Here is a 23,710-nt window from a genome sequence, read left to right as displayed (position 1 = left end):
ACATTTCCGTGCAGCATGATTACCACTTTCAGCAGCCTGAGTTGTGAGAAACATGGATAGTCACTGCTAAAACTGCAATTTTAAAAAAAAGCTTGGGCACATAGTCTCACCGGAATATTTAACGGGCTAACTTCCAAAGAGTGTGCATGTCACTCCACTTTAGTTTCGTTTAGTTTAGAGATATAGCATGGAAACAGGCCCTTCGGCCCACCGGGTCTGCACACTAGGGAAAATTTACACTTGTGTCAAGCCAATTTAACTACAAACTTGTACGTCTTTGGACTGTGGGAGGAAACCTAAGGTCTCGGATAAAACCCACGCAGTCATGGGGAGAATGTACCAGCTCTGTACAAACAGCACCTGTGGTCGAGATTGAACGCAGGTCTCCAGCTCTGCAAGCACTGTAAGGCAACAACTCTACTGCAGCGCCACCATACCGTTTCTGTTAACAATTGAGGAGCTTAGCTTCTAGTTTGGAGTTTTTAGTATTTTGCCTTTTCCATTTATTATCAAACCTATTTGTTTAAATTAGCTGAAACTATCTTGATGAATTCTGAAGTTTGTAACTCAATGCCCTTCCAAGACAGGTTTTCTCGACCCAAAATGTCACTCGTTCCTTCTCTCCAGAGATGCTACCTGGCCCGCTGAGTTACTCCAGCATTTTGTGTCCACCTTTTCTTCTTTTCACTATGTTAACAGCAACTCATATTTGTGAGAGTGATGAAGAGGTCACAAGAGAAGATCACGGAGAATCTATGGATTAAACCCTGAAGGGTCTATAAATTCCACTAGCAAATATCACTTTAAACTAATTAGACAAGCATTTTTGGAGTGTTGAGAAGGGTCCCGACATGAAAGTAAGCATACAGGTACAACAGGCAGTGAAGAAAACTAATGGCATGTTGGCCTTCATAAAGAGGAGTTGAGTATAGGAGCAAAGAGGTCCTTCTGCAGTTGTACAGGATCCTGGTGAGACCACACCTGGAGTATTGTGTGCAGTTTTGGTCTCCTAATTTGAGGAAGGACATTCTTGCTATTGAGGGAATGCAGCGAAGGCTCATTACGTTAATTCCCGGGATGGCGGGACTGTCATATGATGAAAGAATGGAGCGACTGGGCTTGTATTCACTGGAATTTAGGATGAGAGGGGATCTTATCGAAACATAAAATTATTTAGGGATTGGACAAGCTAGATGCAGGAAACATGTTCCCGATGTTGGGGGAGTCCAGAACCAGGGGCCACAGTTTAAGAATAAGGGATAGGCCATTTAGAACTGAGATGAGGAAAAACCTTTTCACACAGAAAGTTGTGAATTTGTGGAATTCTCTGCCTCAGAAGGTCACTGGATGCATTCAAAAGAGAGTTAGATAGAGCCCTTAGGGCTAGCGGAATCAGGGGGTATAGGGAGAAGGCAGGAACGGGGTATTGATTGTGGATGATCAGCCATGATCACATTGAATGGTGGTGCTGGCTCGAAGGGCAGAATGGCCTACTCTTGCATCTCTTGTCTATGTATCTATATATCTATGAAACGTCGCCTATCCATGTTCTCCAGAGATGCTGCCTGACCCGCTGAGTTACTCCAGCAATTTGTCTTTGTTTGAAAGTGTTTCTGTTTTAGAACTGGTATTATTCTGGTGAAGAGCATGATCAAACCTCTTTTAAACCTTTTTTACTTAGGGACAATATATATAATTATATGGATAAACAAGGCCTGATTAGAAACAGTCAACATGGATTTGTGCCTGGAAGGTCATGTTTGACTAATCTTCTTGAATTTTTTGAAGAGGTTACCAGGGAAATTGATAAGGGCAAGGCTGTGGATGTTGTCTATATGGACTTCAGTAAGACATTTGACAAGGTTCCACATGGTAGGTTGATTAAGAAGGTTAAATCGTAGGGTATTAATAGTGAGGTTGCAAGATGGATTCAACAATGGCTGAATGGGAGATACCAGAGGGTAATGGTTGACAACTGTATGTCAGGTTGGAGGCCAGTGTCTAGTGGAGTACCCCAATGATCTGTGTTGGGTCCACTGTTGTTTGTCATTTACATTAATGATCTGGATGATGGTGTGGCAAATTGGATTAGTAAATATGCAGATGATACTAAGATAGGTGGTGTAGTTAATAATGAAGTAGAGTTTCAAAGTCTACAGAGAGACTTGGGCCTTTTGGAAGGGTGGGCTGAAAGATGGCAGATGGAGTTTAATGCTGATAAGTGTGAGGTGCTGCATTTTGGTAGGACAAATCAAAATAGGACGTACAGGGTAAATGGTAGGGAATTGAGGAATGCAGTGGAACAGAGGGATCTGGGAATAACTGTGCATTGTTCCCTGAAGGTGGAATCTCATGTGGATAGGGTGGTGAAGAAGGCGTTTGGTATGCTTGCCTTTATAAATCAGAGCATCGAATATAGAAGTTGGGATGTAATGTTAAAATTGTACAGGGCATTGGTGAGGCCGAATCTGGAGTATGGTGTGCAGTTCTGGTCGCCAAATTATAGGAAGGATGTCGACAAAATGGAGAGGGTACAGAGGAGATTTACTAGAATGTTGCCTGGGTTTCAGCACTTAAGCTACAGAGAGAGATTGAACAGGTTGGGTCTTTATTCTTTGGAGCGTAGAAGGTTGAGGGGGGACTTGATAGAGGTTTTAAAAATTTTAAGAGGGACGGACAGAGTTGACGTGGGTAGGCTTTTCCCCTTGAGAGTGGGGAAGATTCCAACAAGGGGACATAACTTTAGAATTGAGGGACAAAAGTTTAGGGGTAACATGAGGGGTAACTTCTTTACTCAGAGGGTGGTGGCTGTATGGAATGGGCTTCCGGTGGAAGTGGTGGAGGCAGGCTCGATTTTATTATTTAAGAGTAAATTGGATAGATATATGGATGAGAGGGGATTGGAGGGTTATGGTCTGAGAGCAGGTAGATGAGACTAGGTCAGAGAGAGTGGTCGGCGTGGACTGGCAGGGCCGAACGGGCCTGTTTCCGTGCTGTAGTTGTTATATGGTTATATGGTTATAAGTTAATCATTAGTTACCATTGGTTTCTTGGATTTTGCTGCTGATTCAAAATTTGTATTGAATGTAAATTTTTACTTTAGATACATGACAGCTAATAATCTTCAATATTTTAAACCATAGATTTCCAGAATTACCTAAGAACTCAAACAGGAAACACAACAACAGTGAATATCATTATCAGCACAGTTGACTATTTGCTGCGTCTTCAGGTATTCTAAAACTATACATTAAACTTTGTAATAAAATAGTTATGATTTATGATGCTCTGTGTACGACCACTCAGAGGAACAAAGAACATTGATGCTGTATTTCTTCATTTTCTGTGTGCAAAGAACCTTCAGATTAGACGTTATAGATTGGTAGTCACAATTATATTTCCAGTCAAGTGCACATCCCACAGTACAATACAGCAGATCTCTGCAGTAAGGAATGCCAATAATTATTCAACTAATTGGTTTCTGTTGAAAAATGTAGAACTCATTTTAAGAGCTTTTGATATCCTCGGTAATTCATTGACTTGCACGATCATTATGACTCAGTTGCATAATCACTAATATATATTAATCAAATGTTCTACTCTCTTCATCTGTAGGACAATCAGATATTCAAAAATTATCATACAATAATATTCTACAGAAAAGGAAAATTTCATTGTTTTCAGGGTAAATTCTGTTATATTTAATATCACATGCATTGAAATTTTCTGACAACTGAACTGGGGGAGAGAAGGGGAATTTGCAGAATGCTGAGCATGTCGACACTCTCAAATCCATAAGTAGCGAAGGCAGAAGGGTTAAGTATATTCTTTTGTTAACCAAAAATCATTAATATAATTAACCTCATTAAATTTCAGGAGTCAATCAGTGATTTCTATTGGTATTACTCAGGAAAAGATGTTATGGATGGACAAGGTCAGCGCAATTTCTCAAAAGCGTTAGCCGTGGCGAAACAAATCTTCAACTCACTGACAGAGTATATCCAGGTAATGCAACGTCTGGAAAAATCAGATTCATTATTTATCAGATCAATTCTGTATTTTAAATTAAAGAATTGTGAAACACCTTAACTTTTGAAATGTTACAAATCATTATTACAGTAATTGGGATGAATTGTCAACTCAGAATAGATTATCTAACTATTTTGTAAATATTGCATTTTAGGCCTTGGCTGCATTTAAGCCCTTAATGATATTCCTATGCACAAGCACAACTACACTTCAAAAGTCAACTAGGTGTGAAGCATTTTGGAACATCCTAAAGATATGACAAAACAGCATTTTTTTCTTTCCTCTATTCAAAACAATAATTAAATCTATACATATTTCCTTTCCTGAAATCAAAGTTTAAATCTCCGTTCGGGGTGAAGAAGTGAATGGGTGGGGTCAAGTAACAGGAATATTTATACTCTGACTGGAAGTAGATTCTGTATTGTAGTAGAGCAGAGAAATTTAGAGTATTTAGTTTAGTTTGTAAATCAATGTATTTCACATCGTTTCAAGTGATTTATTTTCATTCATTTGTGTTCATAAATTAAACCAATGTTTGGGGAAGAGTTGACCGCAAATTAAGGATTAAAACACTCATGTGGCAAGTCCAAAGTTGCAGCCATTTAGAAAACTGATAGTTTCAGCATAATTACTACCATAACATTCAAACCAATCAATTTTTTATCAAAGACAGAAGAAAAAAATGAGTCTGAAGAAGGGTCCTGGCGCCGAAATGTTGCTTATCTATTCCCTCCACAGATGCTGCCTGACTTGACTTACTCCAGCACTTTGTTTTGCTCATGATTCCAGCAATCTTACAAGATTGCGGTTCCATTGTATTTTCAATTTTTTATATAACTTATCTGATATCCATTTCTGTGTATCTCAAAATTCTTCAGTCAATATTTCCAAAATGAGTCAGTGCTGTAGTAGAAGAAATGCTTTGTTTTTTGTCCTCAAAGTGTCTGACAAAGATCAACGTGGTAATGATCAGATAATCACTTTTTGTGATAGATTTCAACAAATGTCGTGATATTTGTTTTCCAGGTCACCGGTAGTGCTGCCCTGCCTATCACAGTAGTATTTTGCAAGTTCTTTTGCATCAACCGATGGCAGATAGATCACGTTCATGATTAATCCAAAGTGTGGCTACAGCGGCAGAACTGCAATGAAGTCTTCAGGGCATCGCTCTTTTCTGGTGTGGGACTGGAATCTTTAGTGCTCCAACTCAGGCATATTTGATACCATCAAGACCATTACAACCTTAGCAGTACATAACTGAGCTGTGTTATAATACAATTCATGCCTTATGTTTTATTTATTAAAATAAAAAAACTGAAAAAGAATGTGTAGAAAATGCACTTCACCTGTTCAGGGAACCCTATTATATTTCCCAATCAGTAACTTTACATTTGAAGTTGAACAATGTGGGATAATCATGATTGAGAAGAAAAGGAGGCCTTCACCCTTTTGTTCCCAAAACCTTTCATCACAGAGGGTTCAGCAATCTGGATTTTGATTTGTTGTTGACTAATTGAGAGAAAATCATTATGAACAACCCCGCCACTGCTGTATCATGTAGACACCCAAATAGGCAAAAATGAGCTGGTTTGGAGTTCATTAAATTCTATGAAAAGCATGAGGCTGTGTTAGGGTTAAGGAAAGGACATAGATTAAATTGAACAGAGTGTGTGTCGATAAGTGTATTAACCAGTGAGTTGATGTCAGGATGTATACATGTGCTCAGTATGAGGTATCCATGGTACAGCAAAGAAAATGAGAATACAGATCTATTTAAGGGCAGAGGAAACAGAACCCATCATAGAAACTATAGCTGCCATCTTCCGAGAAGAAAACCACTTTTACCAAAATATGCAACGAGTGGCAGAGGTTATATACAAATTATATAATTACGTTTAATCTCAGTCACATGCAGCAACACAGCTATCAGGAATGACTGACGGTGAGATTATCCAATCATCCTCATTCTATTTGTAAATTACACTGGTGTTAAAGGCAGCACAGCTTGGATAGGCAGGTGATGAAGAAGGCGTTGAAGGAAATGGAAAACGGGATGGGAAGATATGATGACAATTAACTGCTTGCATGATTTGTTCATGGTCAGTTGTAATTTTTTTAGGAAGAATGGGCTTTTTCTTATGCATTTCAATGAAAGAAAATTTGGATGTGTGCTGTGCCAGAAACAAAAAATTAAATTCACACTGTGTTAACCAAATCAATGATCAATTATCCAAATAAGGAATTAACAAACAGAAGTCCTTCAGGCTTTATCAGTGGCATTCTGTTCTGAAATAGATCTCATCTGATTTTATTTACGCAGGGCCCTTGCATTGGGAACCAGCAGAGTCTTGCCCACAGCAGGCTCTGGGACGCAGTGGTTGGTTTCCTGCATGTTTTTGCTAACATGCAAATGAAGCTTTCTCAGGTATGTACCATTCCAGAGCTAACAAACGCAAGTATCTGCAGTTACAATATTGTTTAAGGAAATAATTTATATACAGCCTATAAATATCCTGGGTTTGTTTGCTAGCTGTCTAAATGAATTTCATTGTCATGGACCATATCTATCTCCCATCTCAAATATAACACTGAACCTCATCTTCTGCATTTAAATAAAATGGAGATTGAAAAGTATGATGAGGAATGATGGAAATTGTTCTGTAATGAATAACTTTGACATCAGTACAAAATAAGGTTTGCAGTCTTATCAAGGGCTAAACATTCCAATGATTGGAGTCACACTTGGCATGAAGTTGGTTTGTGTTGTTGGTGATAAAACATCCCAATCCTCGGATATTCCTGCAAGGTTCACAGGGCAGTGTTTTCAGCACAATCATTTTCAGCTACTTCAAATTATTTTCCACTACAAAGTCAGATGAATGTACATTTGCTGATGATTGCACAATGCTGATTTCTATCCACAACTCAGAAAATGAAGCAATTCGTACATCAAAACTGGACAACACACAGGCATGGAAAGTAACATTTGTGCCACACAAACGTCAGAAAATTACCACCCTTCATCAGACATGGTCTAACCAGCTATTTGATATTGAATGACATTACTTTTGTCACAAATCCTGTCATTAAAATCTTCTGGAAACATAGAAACATAGAAAATAGGTGTAGGAGAAGGCCATTCGGTCCTTCGAACCAGCACCGCCATTCATTGTGATCATGACTGATAGTCCACAATCAATAACCCGTGCCTGCCTTCTCCCCATATCCCTTGATTCCACTAGCCCCGAGAGCTCGATCTAACTCTCTCTTAAAGCCATCCAGTGATTTGGCTTCCACTGCCCTCTGTGGCAGAGAATTCCACAAATTCACAACTCTCTGGGTGAAAAAGTTCATTCTCACAGTTTTAAATGGCCTCCCCTTTATTCTAAGACTGTGGCCCCTGGTTCTGGACTCCCCCAACATTGGGAACATTTTTCCTGCATCTAGCTTGTCCAGTCCTTTTATAATTTTATATGTTTCTATAAGATCCTCTCTCATCCTTCTAAACTCCAGTGAATACAAGCCTAGTCTTTTCAATCTTGCCTCATATGACAGTCCCGCCATCCCAGGGATCAATCTCGTGAACCTACGCTGCACTGCCTCAATTACAAGGATGTCCTTCCTCAAATTAGGAGACCAAAACTGTACACAATACTCCAGATGTGATCGCACCAGGGCCCTATACAACTGCAGAAGAACCTCTTTACTCCTATACTGAAATCCTCTCGTTATGAAGGCCAACTGCCTGCTGTACCTGCACGCCAACTTTCAGTGACTGGTGTACAAGGACACCCAGGTCTCGCTGCACCTCCCCCTTACCTAACCTAACACCATTGACATAATAATCTGCCTCCTTGTTTTTGCCGCCAAAGTGGATAACCTCACATTTATCTATATTATACTGCATCTGCCACGCATCTGCCCACTCACTCAACCTGTCCAGGTCACCCTGTAACCTCCTAACATCCTCTTCGCAGTTCACACTGCCACCCAGCTTTGTGTCATCTGCAAACTTGCTAGTGTTACTTCTAATTCCTTCACCCTGTTTCCTCAAGAGGAACCAGCACTTCTTTTCTCCAGTCACTGAGGCAGCATCCAGGAATTATGATTCCCCACTCTCCCTCCCCCCCCCCCCCCCCCCCATACTCTGTTGGTGAATGAAGTGGAATATAATTTCAGTTTAAACTTGTTTTTATTCTTGTAACAATTCAGAGGGGTTTTATCGGTGTTTATTTGCGGGCGTCAAAACTGTTTTCCGTTAATTAACAAAAGTTAACTTCTGGTCTCCAGAAAGCAAAATTGAATCAACATCGGTAATACAAACAATGCCATCATACTTAAAGATATATTAGCATCAGTAACCACCATCATCATACAATGGACCAACACTTCTGCAACTCCTCCCACCCTGTCTCTTGTAAAGATTTTATCCCCTACTCAATTTCTCCATCTCTGCTGTATCTGCACCAAACACGAGGCTTTCCATTCTAGGACGTCTGAGATCTATTTATTTCATAAACATGGTTTTCCTCCTTCTGTTAGAGATGGATCCCTCACCTGTGTCTCCTCTGCAGTTCTGCTCTCACTCGCCCTCTATCCAGACAGAACAAGGATTGTGTTCCTCTGCCCTCTCCTTTCACTCTACCAGCCTCCACATCCAACACACGACTCCCAGACATTTCTTTTACCTTCAATGTGATCCCACCACCAGTCACATCCTCCTATCCCCATCCCTTTCTGTCTTCCGCTGAGACCACTCCGTCCACAACTCTTACGTTCACTTAACCTTTTCCACCCAAACCACCCTTTCCCAGGTACTTTCCCACTGCCACTGCAGAAGATGCAACACCTGTCCCTACACCTCTTCCCTCACCTCTGTTCAGGGACCCAAGCAGCCCTTCCAGGTGAGACAGGGGATCACGTGCAGCCCTTCCAGGTGAGATGGGGGTTCACCCGCACCTCCTCTAACCTCATCTACTGCATCCTGATGCAGCCTCTTGTACATTGGGGTGACCAAGCATAGAGGAGGCGACTGTTTCACTGAACACCTATGTTCAGTCCACAAAGACGTACTGGATCTCTCGGTTGATAACCATCTTAACTCCTCTTTCCATTCCCATAACTGTTCTGGCCTGGGCCTCCTCCATTGCCAGAGTGAGGCTGGGCACAACCTGGAGAAACAAGACCTCGTATTTCACTTGGGAAACTTAGAAACCAACGGCATTAACATTGAATTCTCCAATTTTAGGTAACTAACCAAAAAATCCCTGCCCTTCTCCCACCCACCCTCAGCTGCATCTACCTATTATTTGCCAGACATCTTGTCCCTTCTCACTTCCAGCCTTCTCACTTCCAGCCCATTCCACCACAATCAGTCTGAAGAAGGGTCCCAGCCCAATACGTCATGTTTCATGTTCTCCAGAGATGCTGCCTGACCTGCTGAGTTACTCCAGCACTTTGCCTTTTTATTAACTTCCAGTGAACAGATGGGCTTGGACATTAGTCTGTGTGTAGATTTTGACAACCACACACAGTACCTTTAAAGCAAAATGAATTTAAAAAATAAAGTTTGCATGGTTGGTAGTTATTACCAGCCAGTTTTATCAATGGAACAAAAACATGTAGGTCTTATTCTTGGGGTTTAGCGGTTAAATCCAAAACATTCAAGCTCCAAGTACAATAAATTCATCCATCACAAGTACTATGTAAAACAGTTTATCATTTCTAATTGGGAAAAAAACTGAGTGGTTGAGATTAGCAAACCTTCCCACCAGGAACACAGGAATTTTAACTCTTCCCCGCATCCCCTCGCTCCCATTAAACCTTCAAAGCCCCTGGTCATCAGAGCCATGGCTAGGCAATGCTGAATTACTTCAGAATAGCAAGTGAAGAGATGCTGCCCACATAGCATTCAGAATATTTTCTACTTTAAGTGGTAGTTTAAGAGAAGTATACTGATCTATATTTGTATTTATCTGAAGCAACAACTGTCAAGATTGGTTTGGCTTCTCCTGCTGATTGTATTTAGACTGACAGTTTTTAACACAATCTTCATCCAGGGCTTGAGTGTTTATTTATGTTAAAATACAGTGACACTGAAATATTTTGATAGATTTTGGATCCTAAGCTATCCTTCTCCTCTTTTGGCCTTTATAAGTGTCAATTCAAATTATTAAAGATAACTAAATTGCTGAAGGCTTATATCCTTTCTGTTGTATAAAAATCAACTAACAAAAACTTCAAATCTGTTGTTTTGTTTTCAGGATTCAAGTCAGATTGAGTTGCTCAAAGAGTTATTGGATTTACAGAAAGATATGGTGGTGATGCTGTTGTCATTGTTGGAAGGTGAATATTTTTTACATGCTGTGAAGCTTGAGAAGATTAATTAGAATCTGATCTAATAATGGCAACATGTTTAACTAATGCTGTGAATATTTCCACCTGTCAAATGGCTATTTTTTTCCCCGACATTTGCATCACAGATTTTATATCTCTAATAATAGTTCTATTCCATTATCATTGAGTTGTTCTGTGCATTTCAAATGCTTCACCAGATTTAATGATGAGTAAAATTACTTTGGTGGTTCATCCTGATTGCACCTTGCTTCCTGCTCACTCACTCATTTAAATGAGTATTATCCTACTTCATTTGCTGCTGTGACCCAAATTGAAGCAAAGTTTTTTTCTAAAAAAAACTCTTCCCATTTAGGTTTTGTTTCGAGTTAATGGTTTTAACATAGATATGCACATTTTAAAAATAAAATCAACCTGGAGAATTGAATTTTTTTTCTGAAATAAATAGTTTGCATCATGTTTATGTAAGTTGACTTTCAAGACATATCGTCACTTAAGAATATATTTGAAATGCATTCTTTGCAGTCAGATATAATTAATATTCTCTTTATAATCTTAGGGAATGTTGTAAATGGAACCATAGGCAAACAGATGGTAGACACACTGGTTGAATCTTCCAGCAATGTGGAAATGATACTCAAGTTCTTCGATATGTTTCTTAAGTTAAAGGATATAACTACTTCTGATACCTTCAAAAATTATGATCCAGATGGTAAAGGAGTGATTTCAAAGAAAGAATTCCAAAAGGCTTTGGAAAGTCAGAAGAAATATGCACAATCAGAAATTGAGTTCCTACTATCTTGTGTTGAAGCAGACGAAAATGACATGTTTAACTATATGGAATTTATTCACCGCTTTCATGAACCAGCCAAAGACATCGGTTTTAATGTAGCTGTATTACTGACTAATTTATCTGAACACATGCCCAATGATATCCGTCTAAAGACATTCTTGCAGCCAGCTCAAAGTGTCCTCACATACTTTGAACCCTATTTAGGACGCATTGAGATTATGGGTGCAGCAAAACGCATAGAAAGAGTCTACTTTGAAATCAGCGAATCAAGCAGGACACAGTGGGAGAAGCCTCAGGTCAAGGAATCCAAGAGACAATTCATCTTTGACGTTGTGAATGAAGGCAGGGAATCGGAAAAAATGGAACTCTTTGTGAATTTTTGTGAGGACACTATATTTGAAATGCAGTTAGCATCTGAAATCTCTGAACCAGATGCAGCTGAGAGAGCCGATGATGATGATGAAGAGGAGTCTCCTCCAGATGAAGAAGAGGAGGAGGTGGCTCAGTCCTCGAATGCATTTACGGCAGCGTGTCACAATTTCAAAGGTGCCCTATTGAACTTTTTCAGGATTTTTACACTTAGAAATATCAGAAGGCAGTACAAAACAATTAAGAGGATGACGACCATGGAGTTATTGATGAAATCTTTCTCCTTCTTCTGGATGTTGTTCGTTGGCTTTGTTTGCTTTATTTTCAACATAGTACAAGGATTTTTCCAGATCGTGTGGAGTGCCATGTTTGGAGGTGGGCTAGTTGAAGGTGCCAAAAACATCACTGTCACAGACCTTTTAGCTAGCATGCCAGATCCAACACAACTTGGAATTCATGGAGATGTGAGCGAATCAGAAAGAGCAGAAACTCCAGATCTGGGGGTTGTTGCAGAACTTCAGTCTATAGCACAAGATGAGAAAAGTGAAACTGAGATATTCGGTACGAGTGTGAAAAAAGGAGGCAAGGCAGGTGACGAACACGGAGGTCTTGGGGATGTCTCGGAAATTATTGGAGCAGAAGGCCCCCCAAGTATTGAAAAAGCAATATCTCAGAAAAAGAAAGCAGAGGTCAGTTTTAGCACATACTTCATTTTTTTTAAACTTCTATTTCATGTTTTAATTTTCATAAAGCTCATGGTCTGTTTTTCATTGTCCATTGAATGAAACTTCAAGATTGAACAGAAGAATAAAAATGAGAGTAAAACCGAGTTTGAGAAGGCTGAGTAAGTGTCTTTATTCGGTTGAAAATAACTTAAATTAGCATTGTGAGTTATTGTTCGCTGTCATTTCTGATTTCTGATGCATTGTTGGCTTTATAGCACAGAGGACGGCGAGAAGATGGACAAAGCCAAAGAAGAACAACCAGATGAAAGTGAAGAAATAGAGCAAAAAATAAAGAAGAGGCGACGTGGACAGACAAAGAAGGAACCAGAGGCATTCTTAGTTAACTTCTGGGAGGGTCTTGAAATTTACCAAACCAAGATTCTGGTAGGCAATTAGGTTTTAAAATTTTGTTGTGTATTTAGTGCCTTTATATATAAGGGCACCACATTTAATCTTCTCTCTATTATAATTGAAGAGTCATAACATAAAAGGATTGTTGAATGGTGTAATATCCCTCAAATGATTTTAAAATGAATCCTGATTTTTAGTTGCATGTCTTATTATAGGATGCGGATGTCGATGACTCCACTACTCCAATGATCCTTTCACCCACCCAGCATAAAATTGAGCTCATTACAACCTTAGCTACCTATGCAGCAACACATATAAGGTCACATTAATTCACTACACTTATCCTTACTAATTTACATCTATGCCCAGTTTCTTAATACCTTCAATGTAATATGCTTATTCCTCTGTATAAATTCCTTCATGATCACACCTTTTGAGAAACATTGCCTTCATAGAGTTCTACAACTTTCTGACATCAAGATCTTCCTCTCCTGACACTGGTCTTTTGTTCATTTGCATTTGTCCCAATGTGAGTAGGTGAGTTATCCTTCAGTTCTTTCAGCTTTTCATTTTGATATTCCATGCCTAGACTAGTCTATTTTAATCTCCTTTTTCGCTAGGGTTCCTCTTAAAATTAATCTCCCAACTAAGCATATACGCACTATTTCAAATGTCTCCTCCATTATCTCAGAATTTGTCTTTGCCCAAATATGAAATAAAGCCCCAAAATGCTGGAAATACTTAACATGTCAGGCAGCCTCAATGGATCAGAAGGAACTGCGGATGCTGGTTTAAACCGAAGATAGACACAATATGCTGGAGTAACTCAGCAGGACAGGCAGCATCTCTGGAGAGAAGGAATGGGTGATGTTTCGGGTTGAGACTCTTCTTCAGACTAGTCAGGGGAAAGGTAAACAAGAGATAAAGACAATGATGTAGAGAGATATAGAACAAATGAATGAAAGATGTGCAAAAAAGTAACAATGATAAAGGGATCAGGCCATATAAATGTGAAATTACCATTATTTGAACTTTCACTTCCCCAAATCCCATAATGTGTATATATGTGCTTGAAACACTAAAATATTAATTCTTCCCAATATCTGCGAAGCAAATTCAATTTTAAATATAAATCAGAATCTTGGGCAGTCTATTTAACTTATTGACAGTAATAAAATTGAACATTTAAGCTGACTCCATTTATGCCCTCTGCATTTCACAATGTCAGAACAATCAATGGTGCTGTAAATCCTTGAGCATTCATAGTTTGTCATTTTTTTAATATCTAATTTCTTGACATGAGCGATCATTTAATCGTCCAAGTGATGAAAATAATACAATGTTCATCAAGTAAAACCCAAGGTCAATTGATGGCCCTTTTAATGATTATCATTGTGAATGTTTACAATGTATTGTTATCTTAATAAATCAGAACTAATTGCATTTTAGTTACATTAAACTGAAATTTAGCAGCCAACACTGGACCTACACAAAATGCATGCATACATTTATACAAAATAACTTCCAAATTGGTGCCACTATTTTAATAGACTTCCTCATTCTGAAATTTAATTCTGTAAATTAAACTGTGATGTTATTTCTACAGCGCTACCGTGCTGGGTGATAGATAGGATGGATATAATGGCAATTCCTTTACAGCTGAAGTTTAAAAAAATGGAATATATTGTCACACATGTTTGGAAATTATTTTGTATAATTGCATGCATATATTCTGTGCAGGTTCTCTGTTGGCTGCTAAATTTCATTTACATATAATTTAACAACTTTTAATGTATTTTATGAGTCAATGGAAAATGGACCAAGTTCTAATGTAACCTAACATTTTCACCAAGGCTATCTATTTAAAGTCTCCCAAATTGAAGCCACATTTCACCTGGCTGATAGAAAATCCAATTAACAGTTTTTTTCACGTCAGTTATATTATATTGTACAATACAATATAAGTTTCAGATATGAATTCATCCACTATTAACCACTGTTACATTCAGTAAATGTGAACCCAGAGACATTATGCATTATGATTTTAAATGGGTTTGGTTGCTAGAGTAATTCCCTTTAATAAAGAATATTTCTATGATAGTAGGGAGAAATTATTCATCATAAACTCTTGGATTTGGTAAAACAGAAATTGCATGTAAAATATCAAAGTAAAATTTATCTGTGATTTTGCTTAAATGTTCACAAATCATTTTCTTTTGTTTCAGAATTATCTAGCCAGGAATTTCTACAATTTGAGGTTACTAGCTCTATTTGTGGCATTTGCGATCAATTTCATTCTACTCTTCTACAAGGTACAGAAAAGAGTATAAACATTTTTTTTACTGCCCTTATTACTGGTGCTTTGCAATTTATACAACATGCAACTGTATAAAAATAAGAAAAGGTTCCATATTCAGCAGTATAGAAAGATTGCAATAGCAATATGTTCCTCCCCATCAAACACCAGAGGAGATTAAATGGTTAATGTAAATGGTGCTTGTGCTGAGAATACTAATGAAATTTAAAGCAGAGGGCTGTTTGGGTCTCAACAATACCAAGGAGCTTCATGATTGCAGAAGATCAGTTAAAGATCAGGTAGACACAAAATGCTGGAGTAACTCAGTGGGCCAGGTAGCATCCCTGGAGAACCTGGATTGGTAACGTTTCGTGTCGAGATCTTCAGATCTTCCGATCCGAAACATCACCTATCGATGTTCTTCAGGGATGTTGTGTGACCCACTGAGTTACTCCAGCATGTTGCGTCTAAGTTTGGTAAACCAGCATCTGTAGTTCCCTGTGTAGGAACCGAATATAGACACAAAAAGCTGGAGTAACTCAGCGGATCAGACAGCATCTCTGGAGAAAAGGAATAGGTGATGTTTCAGGTCGAGTCAACCTATTCCTTTTCTCCAGAGATGCTGTCTGACATACTGAGTTACTCCAGATTTTTGGGTCTATCTGTAGTTCCTTGCTTCTACTTAAAGAACAGGTCATTGAAATTCCCACAGAAGAAGGCATCTAACTAAGAAGGAAGAACGATGGAGGACCCGGCCTGGGGGCAACCGCGTTGAGGGAGGTGGGGGGAGAACAATGGACATGGGGGGGGGGAGACAAAGGACAATGGGGACCCGGCATGGGGGAACCACTGGGGGGGGGGGGGGGGGGAGCAAAAGGGGGAGTTGGCGTGCTTTGTAACTTTGTCAGAGCCGAAGGTGGCCGCTATTTGTATTCATTGTGTATGCAAGCAAAGAATTTCACTGTGCCTAGTCACATGTGACAATAAAGTATTCCTGTTCCGATTCCTAACTGCTAGAATCCGAGGAAACGTAATTAATAGGGATTTGCCGAATGATAACTGCATCTAATGACTGTTAATGTTTTAAACTAGGAGGAAATAAGTGTATGCCTTATATTTCCGGACAATTGAAGTGCTAATTTGAATGACAGGACAATGGAAATTCAAATTATGACAAAATATAAATTCAAATAATTCTTAAATCCCACCAATACATTATATTTTTATGAATACTTAAATATTTTAATGCATGTGACTCCTATCAATTGGCTTTTTTCTCTGAAGATTATATTATCTGACACATTACAGAAGAAAATCAATCTGAATATTACAGAGTATATTGTAATCAATTATTTTTCATTATGTATCCAAGTAATTTGAGAGCAGACAAAAATTTTTTTGCCTTTTTGGAAACAACAGGTCAGTTTGGACCCATGCCTCATGTCCAAATTTGTTGACTGATCCATGGAGATTAATTAACTTAATTTGTTAATAACGCCATTATTGTACCTTGCATTTACTGAGATGATTGGAGGTCGAACGTATATCTGTTTGCAACAAGCTGTTCTTTTTCCTATGGTTCTAGAGTGGGAGAAGACATTACCCTTGGTTAATGAAGAGATAACAGAGAGTAGGAATAATCAGGCCATATTTGGGCTGAGATATTCTGGCTGCTGTGGAGCCACATGAATCAGTGCAGTAACTGTTCATGATTAATATCAATGATTTTAATGAATTGACAGTGTAAAAGGTAATCCAAGTTTTCTCATGATACAAAGCTGTGTGGCAGGGTGGGATCAAGGCAGAGTAGCTTCAAGAGAAAATGGAGAAGTTATGTGAAGGTCAGGGCGTGGCAGATGGCATATAATCTGGAAAAATGTAAGGTCATCCACTTTGGAACAGGCAAGGGGTCATATATTGTTATGACAAAGTCATTTAGATGACTTAACCATCAGAAAATATTAATACATTATCCTCCATAGTAGGATTCAAATTGGTCCTGATCGATATGCTGTATCTGCACAATGGCAAGAATTAATCCATGAAATTGTAGGTCTATTTTCTACATCAAAATAACAGAAGGCAGCATCTCCTGGACATTGAACAATTTTATTAAATATATGTCTATAAATGGGAATTGAATTTTCATAGCAGTGATATAAGGAAAATAGAAAATGATTAAAATATGTAATGAAAATCATTTCAGGTAATGGAAACGTTTTTATTCTTTACAGAATGCAGATAAAAGTGCTGTTCATTTGTTATAGTTTTAAATATCAGGAATAATTTAATTTGATTAAAAGCAGAAAATTTTATCAGATTTGAAGCAATAAATGCTTGGCCACAAAACAAAAATATTTACATTTCAGAAATATTTTTTCTCTATTCCAAGGTGACCGAGCCTCCAGCTGATGAAGACGAAGAGGATTTCAGTTTCTGGAATAATGACAAGGTGGATTTCTACGTGTTGCAGGAGACTACAGGATACATGGCCCCAACGCTAACATTTCTTGCAATTATTCACACTATCATCTCAATGCTTTGTATCATTGGCTACTACATATTGAAGGTATAGTACAACATCTTTCAAGCTCTCCTACTTTGAAAAACATCATAAAAAAACATAATTCAGACTGGAGGTCTGTGATTAGTGGTGTGCCTTGGGGAGTGGTGCTGGGTCCATTGCTGGTTGCGGTTTACATCAATGATTTGGATGAAAATGTACAAGACAGAATTAGTACGTTTGCTGATGATACCAAAGTTGGTGGTATTGTAGATAGAGAAGATTGTGATCAAAAATTACAGTAGGATCTTGATCAGTTGGGTAAATGGGCTGAGGAATGGTTAATGGAGTTTAATGCAAATAAGTGAAAGGTGTTGCATTTTGGGAAATCAAACCAAGGGAATAGATTTAATAGCAACCTTTACAGTGAATGGCAAGGCCCTGGGTTGTAGAGCAGAGGGAACTAAGAGTGTAGATATATACTGTAGTTTCCTGAAAGTGGCGTCACAGGTAGTCAAGAAGTATTTTGGTACATTGGCCTTCAGGGTATTGAGTATAGAAGTTGGGATGTTATGTTACAGCTGTACAAGACATTGGTGAGGCTGCACTTGGAGTATTGTGTTCAGTTTTCGTCACCCTGCTATAGGAATTATGTTGTTAAGCTGGAAAGAGCGCAGAGAGATTTAGGAGGATGTTACCAGCACTTAAGGGCCTGTGTTGTAGGGAGAGGAGGTTGGGCAGGGTCTTTATTCCTTGACGTTCTGGAGGTTATGAGGTGATCTACTAGAAGTGTATAAAACCATGAGGGGAATAGATAGGGTGAATGCACAGGTTCCAGATTATTTTACGCAGGCTAGGTGAACCAAGAACCAGAGGACACAAGTTTAAGATAAAAGTGAAAAGATTTAATAGCAACCTGATCGGCAACTTTTTTCACTCGGAGGAAGGTGTGTATATGGGACGAGCTGCCAGAGGAGATATTTGACGCAGGTACAATAACAACATTTAATAGACACGAGCAGGTACATGGATAGGAAAGGTTTAGAGGGATATAGGCCAAATGTGGGAAAATGGGACCAGCTTAGATGGAGCATCTTAGTCGGCATGGATGTATTGGGTGGAAGGGCCTGTTTCTTTGCTGTATGATTCTATGGCTTTTACTAGGATTAGCTGATGCAGCAAAATGATATTTGCATGATTCATAATGAAGATGCTCTCAACCACAAACACAATAAGAAGCAAAACAAGTAGTGCTGTGATGCTGTGGGGTTAGCACCCAGTTAAATCTTTCAGAACATGAGCACCGCCAGTCCTTGCCTTCTTGTAAACGTTTGCTTCAGTATCATTGTTCAGTACATATCCTTTTGGTCATAGAACATAGAGCAGTACAGCCGAGGCCCTTTTGGCCCACAATAATTGTCCCCAACATGATGCCAATACCAACACTATTCTATCATCATATATCATATCATCATATATATACAGCCGGAAACAGGCCTTTTCGGCCCTCCAAGTCCGTGCCGCCCAGTGATCCCTGCACATTAACACTATCCTACACCCACTAGGGACAATTTTCACATTTACCCAGCCAATTAACCTACATATACCTGTACATCTTTGGAGTGTGGGAGGAAACCGAAGATCTCGGAGAAAACCCACGCAGGTCACGGGGAGAACGTACAAACTCCTTACAGTGCAGCACCCGTAGTCAGGATCGAACCTGAGTCTCCGGCGCTGCATTCGCTGTAAAGCAGCAACTCTACCGCTGCGCTACCGTGCCGCCCTGAACATAATCCATATCCCACCATCCATTGCACAGGAGGAATATTTTGATATGTTGTAGTATTGTAATTCTTGTCTTCGCCAGAGAATGATGGTTTCCCCTCAGACATACCCATTGTTGCCTTTGGATTCCCCAAAAATCTATCCTTTTCTACACTTCTGTATGTTCTCAATCCACAATGTCAGGAATGTTAACTATATAGAGTTCCTCTCTACCTAACCTGTTCACTGCCTGTCATCAAACTCAATTTCCATATTTGTCCCAGAAGAGACCATTTTGTATTCCACTTAAAAATGGGTGAGACTGAAGCTTTTGTCTATCATCCCTGTCATTAAACCTATGAATTCCATTACCCTCCCTTGCTGTTCTCAAAGATAAATTTGTAACCATGGCAACCCACTTGAACTGAGCTACTGACCCTTACTTTTCTCTATTTAAAATGTCATCTATTTCAATGTAAATAAACGAAACATGTAAGATTATTAAGGGGTTGGACACGTTAGAGGCAGGAAACATGTTCCCAATGTTGGGAGAGTCTAGAACAAGGGGCCACAGTTTAAGAATAAGGGGTAGGCCATTTAGAACGGAGATGAGGAAAAACTTTTTCAGTCAGAGAGTTGTGAATCTGTGGAATTCTCTGCCTCAGAAGGCAGTGGAAGCCAATTCTCTGGATGCATTCAAGAGAGAGCTAGATAGAGCTCTTAAGGATAGCGGAGTCAGGGGGTATGGGGAGAAGGCAGGAACGGGGTACTGATTGAAAATGATCAGCCATGATCACATTGAATGGCGGTGCTGGCTCGAAGGGCCGAATGGCCTACTCCTGCACCTATTGTCTATTGTCTAATAATGTTACCTGCCTCTATGCCTACCGTAATTCCACTTGCTATTGAAACCCTCATTTATGTTTTGTTACTCCCATGCTTTCTTGGTCAGCCTGTTTCTGTCACTTTGCGTAAACTTTATTTCATGCAAAGTGACATGCACTCGTTCCCAGTATGCTAGTATCTCAATTTTAAAACTCCTTTAAATCTCTCATTGGCTTCACTCCTGTCCTTATATATCTCTGCAATTTGCAACAGCCTTCTGAGAACTTTGTTCCTCCTATTTGCAGCCTTTGTGCATCTATTTTTTCTTTGCCCCAATATTGTTAGCCTCCAAACCCCAAATTTTGAATTTGTACCCAAAAACCTGTCTCCCTACCACCCTCTTGATCTTTAGGAACCTCCAGAAGCTACTTTTCTTAATATTCTCTATTTCACTTAGACCAATTTTGTTCTCAATTTAATTGCAGTATGCTTACGATAAAAGTATTTCCTAAATGCAAGTTGGTATTGCGATAACATCAATTCTAAATGTTGACCAATGACATCTTCCACTACCCCAAAGGTTGAAAGCATAGATTATACAAGTTACATTCTTATTACTTTATTACAATGATCTTTGCGCAACTGAATACGGGAAACTGATTTCTTCATTTGAAATCTTCAAAGGTTCCTCTTGTAGTTTTCAAGCGTGAAAAGGAGATTGCCAGAAAGCTGGAGTTTGATGGTCTGTACATAACAGAGCAGCCATCTGATGACGACATTAAAGGACAGTGGGATCGCCTTGTCATCAACACGCCGTATGTAAAATAAAAAGCACCATTCACAATGCAATTAGCAGGTCCACACATGAACATGAGTAATGTCCATTTGGATTCATCAGTTGCAATATGGAAAGAGACTAGTGGTTCTTAAGCTTTTTTAAATTATCAAATGTCTTTACTTTTGGTCTCTCTGGACTGCAGAGCAATTGATGGATAGATAACCCACTCATGGATGTCCACCACAACCCAATGAACAGAGAAGAACAGAGATTGACTCTCTAGTATTCCTTCCATCCTTCTGTTCTCTACTTGTCATCCCTTCCACAGCAGCACAGAGCAGAAAAGGTCATTCACATCCAATGACTTCATTGCTGATAGAATAACCACATTGCTTATTGAAAATGCTTGCGCATTCTTATAGGATGAACGTACCTTCCCCATGCACCAGTAGTTATACTCAGTCCCTGATTTGCAGTTCACAGAAACGTACACTGGGGACCCATCTCAATGTTTTCTGAACTACTATGTCTATATCCATGAACTTGTTAAAAAAATGATTACTGTCTGTCTTAATATGGTGATTGGTTTCCCAACAACTTGTGGCAAGTGCTCCTCACTGTGCACTACTGTAATCCAGAACAACGCTTCATATTCCGCTTGGGTAGCCTGCAACCCAACAGTATGAACATTGAATATACCAATTTGAAGCAATACTTGCCCTAGCAATGTCCCCCCACCCCTTTCTCCTGCCTCCCCACGCTGATGTACACACATTTTCCCCACCACCTCTCATCACCCTAGTCATCCTGCTCATTTTCTCTCTTTCTTATGCTCATTTTCCCCCTTCCTTATGCTCATCTCCTATCCCCAAGTCCCAGATTTCTTTTGTCCCTTCTTTACCCTCACTCAATCTCATTTTACCTATAACCCTCCCTCCAGTTTTACATTTCACATGTCCTCATCTTTCCTTAGCTGGCACCCTCTTTCTCCTTAGTCAGGCCCCCCTCCCCCCTGCCCAATTGTTAGGCTTTTCCAAATCCCCACCTCTGTCTGTCAGCTTTTCCTCCCCCACCCACCCCCCCCACCCCCAACCCCACTTCATCAGTCTGTCTGATGTTGTCTGACCCTCTAATTCCCCCAGCACTTTGTTTTATTTTAATGCAGCGTGCTTCTTATTTAGACCTTGTGTTTTTAAACCCCATCACTGCTTGTAAATTCCTATGAAATTTGTTGTAGCTAATATAATTTCCTTTTAGGTATTTAAATGTTTTAATGTGTTTATCAACCAAAGACTATGCCTTCATACACATTATCCAAGTTTCCTTTCTTTTGTCTTCAGTGGGTGTACAAAATCTCAACTAGATTCATGTCACTAGTTTTTCCCATCACAAAGTGAAATTTATTTCTGATGAGTGGCAGTGGTTATGCATTGAATTTAAATAGTTAAGAGAAACTAGACCTCAGTTGAATGACACAATGGTTAATGAACTAAGCTCTTCCTATATGATTACAGATCTTTCCCTAATAATTACTGGGACAAGTTTGTCAAAAGAAAGGTAAGCAATATTGACAAACTTACTAACAGCGGCATACTATTGACGTAGTATTAATTATAGCTTCAAATATACTGAATGAATTACATTGTACAATCATCCTTATTATAGGAGTCAATTTATGTCATTTTACTAACCATGGAATTTCATAAACAGCAAGGAGACAAACTGATAATTATTCTAATTTTGATGGTGGTTGTTGAGGGAGCATTGACAGTCAATATATCACAAAGACTCCCTGCACCTCCAAATAGTTGTGCAAAAACTTTTAACTTCCACCAGACATAATGTGCTTTCTGCATCAAGTTCATATCTCATACGAAAAGCAGCAGCATACACAGCGACACAATGAAATGCCAATTGAGAATATAACTCATTTCTCTAACCCTTCCATTTCCCCCGTACCATCTCCTTCTGAGACTTGAGTGGCGAATGGGCACAGCGTTCTAAATTTAGTTTCAAAGTTCAGTTCCTAGTCCTTGCACTGCTCCATCCTCTAATGAAGAGAAGCATGTGGTAATGGCCATGTTGCGGCGGCTCCCAAGGGTCGGGCCATACCACTACCGACCCCTCGGCACGGGAATGGACCAGTCCAGGGGGGCGGTCCGGTACTAGAGATATAAGGACAAGGTTTTGGGCGCGAAGCCATTCCGGCAGACTCGACCCGTCTGATAACCGACTATTAAAACCTTAACGCCCCCAAAATACCTGGCTCCTTGCCTTTAATTCGGGCCTCTACCGACGCGCCACATTGGTGACCTCGACGGTCCATTCATAGTATGATGGGCACAAGATCAAAAGCCGACCGCCCGTCCAGCTCGCAGGCAGACCAGGCCCCAGCTGTCAACGCGGTAGGCATCAAGCTCCCGACCTTCTGGACCACCCGGGCTCGCGTTTGGTTTTACCAAGCGGAGGCCCAGTTCCAGCTGCGGGGCATCACATCCGACGACACCCGTTTCTTCCACCTGGTGGGAGCCCTTGACCAGGACGCGGCCGAAGAGGTAACGGAGTTCCTCCAGAACCCCCCGGCCCACGATAAATATGAAGCCCTTAAGGAGCTGCTGCTCCAAACCTACGGGCTAACCCGAATGGAGCGGGCCGAAAGGCTCCTCCACATGCCAGGCCTCGGTGACCGGCGCCCATCTAGCCTCCTGAAGGAGATGGTCGCGTTACTCGACGGGCACAGACCGTGCCTGATGTTTGAGTACACGTACCTGCATTCCGTGCCAGATGGCAAAGATTCAACGCCACGTCCGGGCGCCACTCCAAGAGATCGGTCTACCCTGCCGACGTTTCGACCACCTGCACGTGGACAATGTGGGCCCGGCTCCCGCCGTCCCGGGGCATCACCCACCTCCTCACGGTGGTG

At 39.9% G+C, this 23,710-nt stretch overlaps 1 protein-coding gene across 1 annotated transcript in view; it reads left to right on the top strand.

Annotated features, from left to right (window-relative positions):
* Positions 1-23,710, top strand: part of LOC144597735 (ryanodine receptor 3-like) — a 308,708-nt gene that overhangs the window by 258,354 nt on the left and 26,644 nt on the right. The window contains exons 86-96 of the mRNA XM_078407262.1: positions 3,144-3,232; positions 3,877-4,005; positions 6,350-6,454; positions 10,293-10,374; positions 10,943-12,234; positions 12,340-12,389; positions 12,486-12,654; positions 14,847-14,933; positions 17,310-17,486; positions 20,694-20,824; positions 22,302-22,344. Of these exons, the coding sequence (XP_078263388.1) occupies positions 3,144-3,232; positions 3,877-4,005; positions 6,350-6,454; positions 10,293-10,374; positions 10,943-12,234; positions 12,340-12,389; positions 12,486-12,654; positions 14,847-14,933; positions 17,310-17,486; positions 20,694-20,824; positions 22,302-22,344 (2,354 nt within the window). The remainder of the gene's footprint in view (positions 1-3,143; positions 3,233-3,876; positions 4,006-6,349; positions 6,455-10,292; positions 10,375-10,942; positions 12,235-12,339; positions 12,390-12,485; positions 12,655-14,846; positions 14,934-17,309; positions 17,487-20,693; positions 20,825-22,301; positions 22,345-23,710) is intronic.

This window comes from Rhinoraja longicauda, chromosome 10, assembly GCF_053455715.1.
Source record: "Rhinoraja longicauda isolate Sanriku21f chromosome 10, sRhiLon1.1, whole genome shotgun sequence".
In the NCBI taxonomy this organism is placed as follows: Eukaryota; Metazoa; Chordata; class Chondrichthyes; order Rajiformes; family Arhynchobatidae; genus Rhinoraja; species Rhinoraja longicauda.
The sequence above is the reverse complement of the archived record's forward strand: the minus strand, read 5'-3'. Positions and strand labels throughout refer to the sequence as shown.